The 7500-nt window shown below is 54.7% G+C and overlaps 1 protein-coding gene across 1 annotated transcript in view; it reads left to right on the forward strand.

Moving 5' to 3' along the window:
• The window catches only part of Prr36 (proline rich 36), a 22186-nt gene that overhangs the window by 2751 nt on the left and 11935 nt on the right, over positions 1 to 7500 (forward strand). Inside the window, exon 2 of the mRNA XM_060375874.1 lies at positions 1002 to 1111. Within this exon, the coding sequence (XP_060231857.1) occupies positions 1002 to 1111 (110 nt within the window). The remainder of the gene's footprint in view (positions 1 to 1001; positions 1112 to 7500) is intronic.

The following is a 7500-nucleotide window of genomic DNA, read 5'->3' on the forward strand; positions in this document are numbered from 1 at the left end:
AGAGAGAGGGAGAGGGAGAGAGAGGGAGGGAGGGGGAGAGAGAGAGGGAGAGAGAGAGAGGGAGAGAGGGAAAGAGGGATAGAGAGAGAGAGAGAGAGGGAGAGGGAAAGAGGGATAGAGAGAGAGAGAGGGAAAGAGAGAGGGAGAGAGAGAGAGGGACAGAGAGAAGGAGACAGGGAGAGGAGGAGGGAGAGAGAAAGGGAGGGAGAGAGAGAGGAGAGAGGGGGAGAGGGAGGGAGAGAGAGAAGGAAAAAGAGAAAAAGAGACGGGAGAGAAAGGGAAAAACAGAGGTAGAGGGAGACAGAGGGAGGAGAAAGAGAGAGGGAGAGAAAGGGAAAGAGGAGAGAGATTGAGAGAGAGAAGGAAGAGAGAAAGGGAGAGAGAGAAGGAAAAAGAGAGGGGAGAGAACGGGAGAGATGGAGAGAGAGAGAGAGAGAGAGAAAAAGAGGGAGGGAGAGAGAGAGGGAGAGAAGGAGAGAGAGAAGGAGACAGGGAGAGAGAGAAAGGGAGGGAGAGAGAGATGGGGAGAGGGAGGGAGAGAGAAGGAAAAAGAGAGGGAAAGAGAGAGACGGGAGAGAAAGGGAGAAACAGAGGTAGAGAGAGGGAAAGAGAGAGAGGGAGAGAGAAGGAGAGAGAGAGAGAGAGAGGAAGAGAAAGGGAGAAACAGAGGTAGAGAGAGGGAAAGAGAGAGAGGGAGAGAGAAGGAGAGAGGGAGAGCGAGAGAGGGAGAGAGAGAGAGAGAGGAAGAGAAAGGGAAAGAGGAGAGAGATTGAGAGAGAGAAGGAAGAGAGAGGGGGAGAGAGAGAAGGAAAAAGAGCGAGAGATGGAGAGAGAGAGAGGAGAGAGGGAGAGATAAAGGGGAGGGAAAGAGGGAGGGAGAAAGGGAGAGAGAGGGGGAAGAGATGGGGAGAGAGAGAGAGAGAGAGAGAGAGAGAGAGCAAAGCCGAGTCCTCTTGGAAGCTGACCCAGCGCCCCCCACCCCCTCCCCCGCGTCCTCACAGCGTCCCCTGGGGTCTGGCCCCGTCGGCGCCGCCGGCTGCTGTCCCAGAGGCCCCGGGTTCGAGTCCCGGCTCCCGCAGCGGGATCCGGCGCCCCCCGCTGGCCCGCGGGCGTAGGTGCAGCCAGAGCCGCGCGCTCGTATTTCATATATTTTTTTTTACCCATTTTACATTTATTTCGTGGTTTTTATTATTTTACTTTTTATTCCATTTCATTATTTTATTTGATCTTGTATTTATTTCCTGTTTTTATTTTTAATTTGACTTAATTTCACTCAAATTTTACTTCCTATCGTATTTCATGTTTTATTGTCTTTATTTTGCATATTTATTTTGTAATTTCATTATTTTCATTTCATTTCAGTTTTTCGTTTTGTCTTTTATATTTTTTAACGTATTTATTTTGTAATTTTATTTTCTTATTTTCGTTTCATTTCGTTATTTTATTTTATTTTGTATTTTATATTTTTTATTTTCTCTCTCTATTTTGTAATCTTATTTAATTATTTCATTTTAATTTTATTTCAGTTCATTTTATTATTTTATTTTGTATTTTACATTTTAATTTTATTTTTAATGTCATTTAATTTTATTATTTCATTTCAGTTTGTATTTTATACTTTATTTTATATATTTACTTTGTAATTTTATTATTTTAATTTTATATTTTTCTTTCATTTCATTTTATTATATTATTTTATTTTGTTTTACATTTTTATTTTTAACTTCATTTTTTACTATTTTATTTTACATTTTAATTTTATTTTTAATGTAATTTAATTTTATTATTTTATTTCAGTTTGTATTTCATATTTTATTTTATTTGTTTTACATATTTATTTTGTAATTTCATTTTATTATTTTATTTTGTATTTTATATTTTAGTTTAATTTCATTTTATTATTTTATTTTGCATTTCATATTTTATTTTATTTGTTTTACATATTTATTTTGTAATTTTATTTTATTATTTTATTTTGATTTTGATTTTAATGTAATTTTATTATTTTATTTTGTATTTATTTCATATTTTATTTTATTTTCTTCATATATTTATTGTGTAATTGTATTTTAATATTTTATTTTCATTTTATTTATTTTTTATTTTATTATCTTATTATTTCATTTTGATTTTAAGTTTATTTTATTATTTTATTTTGTATTTTATATTTTGATTTTAATTTCGTTTCCTGTTATTATTTTATTTTGTATTTCATCTTTTCTTTTATTCATTTTTCAATATTTAGTGTGTAATTTTATTATTTGATTTGATTTGATGTATTTGATTTCGTAGTTTATTTCATGTATTTTATATATTTATTTTGTAATTGTCTTTTATTTTAATTTTTGTGTCATTTAATTGTCCTCTTTGAGTTTGTATTTCACGTTTTAATTTCACTTTATTATTGGATTTTATTTTGCGTTTCATGTTTTATTTGTATGTGTTTCATGTGTTTAGGTTGTAATTTTAGTTTGTCATTTTACTCTGCATTTTATATATGTTTTTTGATTGATTGTATGGATTTGTTTTATGACTTTATTGTTTGTTTCGTTTCACTTCACCCCCCAGGTGGGGTCACCCCGGCGCTGCGAGGCCGGATGCGCTGGGTCTCCCCGACCTGGACCACGCCCTGGGGCCTGCGCGGGGCCCTGGCTGTCCTGGAACTCGCTCCGCAGACCAGGCTGGCCTCGAACCCGCAGCCGCCCGCCTGCCGCTCTCTGCCTTTGCAGTGCGGGGGACTCTCTGCCCATTTCCCTCCCGCCTTCCTGCCTCTTTCCTTCCTCTCGGCCTGTCTCTTCCCTCCCTCCTTCCTCCTTCCTTCCCTCCTTCCTTCCTCTCTCTTTCCTTCCTCTCTTCCCTCCATCCTTCCTGTCTCTTCCCTCCGTCCTTCCTTCCCTCCATCCTTCCTCTCCCTTCCCTCCTTCCTTCCTTCCCTCCTTCCCTCCCTCCTTCCTTCCTTCCCTCCTTCCCTCCCTCCTTCCTTCCTTCCCTCCTTCCTTCCCTCCTTCCTTCCCTCCTTCCCTCCTTCCTTCCTTCCTTCCTTCCCTCCCTCCTTCTTTCCCTCCTTCCTTCCTTCCTTCCTTCCTTCCTTCCTTCCCTCCTTCCCTCCTTCCTTCCTTCCTTCCTTCCCTCCCTCCTTCTTTCCCTCCTTCCTTCCTTCCTTCCCTCCTTCCTTCCTTCCTTCCCTCCTTCCTTCCTTCCTTCCTTCCCTCCTTCCTTCCCTCCTTCCTTCCTTCCCTCCTTCCTTCCCTCCCTCCTTCCTTCCCTCCTTCCTTCCTTCCTTCCTTCCTTCCTTCCTTCCCTCCTTCCTTCCTTCCTTCCCTCCTTCCTTCCCTCCCTCCTTCCTTCCCTCCTTCCCTCCTTCCTTCCTTCCTTCCTTCCTTCCTTCCCTCCTTCCTTCCTTCCTTCCCTCCCTCCTTCCTTCCCTCCTTCCTTCCTTCCCTCCTTCCTTCCCTCCTTCCCTCCTTCCTTCCCTCCTTCCCTCCTTCCTTCCCTCCTTCCTTCCCTCCTTCCCTCCTTCCTTCCTTCCTTCCTTCCTTCCTTCCCTCCCTCCTTCTTTCCCTCCTTCCTTCCTTCCTTCCCTCCTTCCTTCCTTCCTTCCCTCCTTCCTTCCTTCCTTCCTTCCCTCCTTCCTTCCCTCCCTCCTTCCTTCCCTCCTTCCTTCCCTCCTTCCTTCCTTCCCTCCCTCCTTCCTTCCCTCCTTCCCTCCTTCCTTCCTTCCTTCCTTCCTTCCTTCCTTCCTTCCCTCCTTCCTTCCCTCCCTCCTTCCTTCCTTCCTTCCCTCCTTCCTTCCTTCCCTCCTTCCTTCCCTCCTTCCCTCCTTCCTTCCCTCCTTCCCTCCTTCCTTCCCTCCTTCCTTCCCTCCTTCCTTCCCTCCCTCCTTCCTTCCTTCCTCCCCTCCCTCCTTCCCTCCCTCCTTCCTTCCTTCCTCCCCTCCCTCCTTCCCTCCTTCCTTCCCTCCTTCCCTCCTTCCTTCCCTCCTTCCTTCCCTCCTTCCTTCCCTCCCTCCTTCCTTCCTTCCTCCCTCCCTCCTTCCCTCCCTCCTTCCTTCCTTCCTCCCCTCCCTCCTTCCCTCCTTCCTTCCCTCCTTCCTTCCCTCCTTCCTTCCCTCCCTCCTTCCTTCCTTCCTCCCCTCCCTCCTTCCCTCCTTCCTTCCCTCCTTCCTCCCCTCCCTCCTTCCCTCCTTCCTTCCCTCCTTCCTTCCCTCCTTCCTTCCCTCCCTCCTTCCTTCCTTCCTCCCCTCCCTCCTTCCCTCCCTCCTTCCTTCCTTCCTCCCCTCCCTCCTTCCCTCCTTCCTTCCTTCCCTCCTTCCTTCCTTCCCTCCTTCCCTCCTTCCTTCCTTCCTTCCCTCCTTCCTTCCTTCCTTCCTTCCCTCCTTCCTTCCTTCCCTCCCTCCTTCCCTCCTTCCTTCCCTCCTTCCCTCCTTCCTTCCCTCCTTCCTTCCCTCCTTCCTTCCCTCCCTCCTTCCTTCCTTCCTCCCCTCCCTCCTTCCCTCCCTCCTTCCCTCCTTCCTTCCCTCCTTCCTTCCCTCCCTCCTTCCTTCCTTCCTCCCCTCCCTCCTTCCCTCCCTCCTTCCTTCCTTCCTCCCCTCCCTCCTTCCCTCCTTCCTTCCTTCCCTCCTTCCTTCCTTCCCTCCTTCCCTCCTTCCTTCCTTCCTTCCCTCCTTCCTTCCTTCCTTCCTTCCCTCCTTCCTTCCTTCCCTCCTTCCTTCCCTCCCTCCTTCCTTCCTTCCTTCCTTCCTTCCCTCCTTCCTTCCTTCCTTCCCTCCCTCCTTCCTTCCTTCCTTCCTTCCTTCCTTCCCTCCCTCCCTCCCTCCCTCCTTCCTTCCCTCCCTCCTTCCCTCCCTCCTTCCTTCCTTCCTTCCCTCCTTCCTCTCTTCCCTCCTTCCCTCCTGTCTCTTCCCTCCTTCCCTCCTCCCTCCTCCCTCCTTCCTCCATCCCTCCTCTCTCTTCCCCCACATCCGGGTTACCGAGCACCGCCCCCCCCCCCCCCCCCGCTATCCTAACCCCCCTCAGCCGTCGAGGGGCGGGGACGCGCGAAGGCCCAGCCCATCCCTGTCCGGGAGAACATCGGTACCCAAGGTGCTTGCCGGGAAGGGGGCGGGGCCGGGGGGAGGAGCAGGGGTCTGGGGGGAGCACGGGTCTGCTAAGACACGTCCCTCCCCTCCCCCCCCACCGGCTGGACCAGGAGCCAGAGCATCCTTGGAGCGCATCCCGGAAGAGCGGCTCCCTGGCTCTCTCCCTCCTCCATCCCGCCTCCTCCTCCCTCCCCCGAGGGGCGGAGCCTGCATCCCTCCCTCCTCCATCCTTCCCCGGAGGGGTGGAGCCTGCATCCCTCCACCTCCTCCATCCTTCCCCCGAGGGGCGGAGCCTGCATCCCTGGTTCTCTCCCTCCCTCCATCTCCCTCCTCCTCTCTCCCTCCCTCCTCCATCCCTGGCTTTCTCCCTCCCTCCTCCCTCCCCGGCTCTCTCCCTCCCTCCTCCATCCTTCCTCGAGGGGAGGAGCCTGCATCCTTGTCTCCCTCCTCCCTCCCCTGAGGGGCGGGGCCTGCATCCTTGTCTCCCTCCTCCCTCCCCCGAGGGGCGGAGCCTGCATCCTTGTCTCCCTCCTCCCTCCCCTGAGGGGCGGGGCCTGCATCCAGAGGGCGCATCCCTGGCTCTCTCCCTCCTCCCTCCATCTCCCTCCTCCCTCCTCCTCCTCTCTCCCTCCCCGAGGGGCGGAGCCTGCATCCCTCCTCCTCCTCCATCCCTCCCCCGTGGGGCAGAGCCTGCATCCTTGTCTCCCTCCTCCCTCCCCTGAGGGGCGGGGCCTGCATCCCTTGTGCCCTTCCCTGGCTCTCTCCCTCCTCCCTCCTCCTCCATCCCTCCCCCGAGGGGCGGAGCCTGCATCCCTCCTCTGCTCCATCCTTCCCCCGAGGGGCGGAGCCTGCATCCCTCCACCTCGTCCATCCTTCCCCCGAGGGGTGGAGCCTGCATCCCTCTACCTCCTCTCTCCCTCCCAGAGGGGCGGAGCCTGCATCCCTCCTCCTCCTCCATCCTTCCCCCGAGGGGTGGAGCCTGCATCCCGAGCGAGCATCCCTGGCTCTCTGCCTCCTCCTCCCTCCATCTCCCTCCTCCTCCTCCCTCCCTCCCTCCCCCGAGGGGCGGAGCCTGCATCCCTTCTCCTCCTCCCTCCCTCCCCCGAGGGGCGGAGCCTGCATCCCTCCTCCTCCTCCATCCTTCCCCCGAGGGGCGGAGCCTGCATCCCGAGCGCGCATCCCTGGCTCTCTGCCTCCTCCTCCCTCCATCTCCCTCCTCCCTCCTCCTCCTCTCTCCCTCCCCCAGGGGCGGAGCCTGCATCCCTTATGCCCTTCCCTGGCTCTCTCCCTCCTCCCTCCTCCTCCATCCCTCCCCCGAGGGGCGGAGCCTGCATCCCTCCTCCTCCTCCATCCCTCCCCCGAGGGGCGGAGCCAGCATCCCTCCTCCTCCTCCATCCCTCCCCCGAGGGGCGGAGCCTGCATCCCTCCTCCTCCTCCCTCCCTCCCCCGAGGGGCGGAGCCTGCATCCCTCCTCCTCCTCCATCCTTCCCCCGAGGGGCGGAGCCTGCATCCCTCCTCCTCCTCCATCCTTCCCCCGAGGGGCGGAGCCTGCATCCCGAGCGCGCATCCCCGGCTCTCTGCCTCCTCCTCCCTCCATCTCCCTCCTCCTCCTCCCTCCCTCCCTCCCCCGAGGGGCGGAGCCTGCATCCCTCCTCCTCCTCCATCCTTCCCCCGAGGGGCGGAGCCTGCATCCCTCCTCCTCCTCCATCCTTCCCCCGAGGGGCGGAGCCTGCATCCCTCCTCCTCCTCCATCCTTCCCCCGAGGGGCGGAGCCTGCATCCCGAGCGCGCATCCCCGGCTCTCTGCCTCCTCCTCCCTCCATCTCCCTTCTCCCTCCTCCTCCTCTCTCCCTCCCCGAGGGGCGGAGCCTGCATCCTTGTCTCCCTCCTCCCTCCCCTGATGGGCGGAGCCTGCATCCCGAGCGCGCATCCCCGGCTCTCTGCCTCCTCCTCCCTCATCTCCCTCCTCCTCCTCCCTCCCTCCCTCCCCCGAGGGGCGGAGCCTGCATCCCTCCTCCTCCTCCTCCCTCCCCCGAGGGGCGGAGCCTGCATCCAGCGGGCGCATCCCCGGCTCTCTCCCTCCTTCTTGCATCCTCCCTCCTCCTCCCTCCCTCGTTGAGGGGCGGAGCCTGCATCCCTCCCCCGAGGGGCGGAGCCTGCATCCCTCCTCCTCCCTCCCCCGAGGGGCGGAGCCTGCATCCCTCCTCCTCCTCCCTCCCTCCCCCGAGGGGCGGAGCCTGCATCCCTCCTCCTCCTCCCTCCCTCCCCCGAGGGGCGGAGCCTGCATCCCTCCTCCTCCTCCATCCTTCCCCCGAGGGGCGGAGCCTGCATCCCTCCTCCTCCTCCATCCCTCCCCGGAGGGGCGGAGCCTGCATCCCGAGCGCGCATCCCCGGCTCTCTGCCTCCTCCTCCCTCCATCTCCCT

Source organism: Meriones unguiculatus, assembly GCF_030254825.1.
Source record: "Meriones unguiculatus strain TT.TT164.6M chromosome 13 unlocalized genomic scaffold, Bangor_MerUng_6.1 Chr13_unordered_Contig_2907, whole genome shotgun sequence".
Lineage (NCBI taxonomy): Eukaryota > Metazoa > Chordata > Mammalia > Rodentia > Muridae > Meriones > Meriones unguiculatus.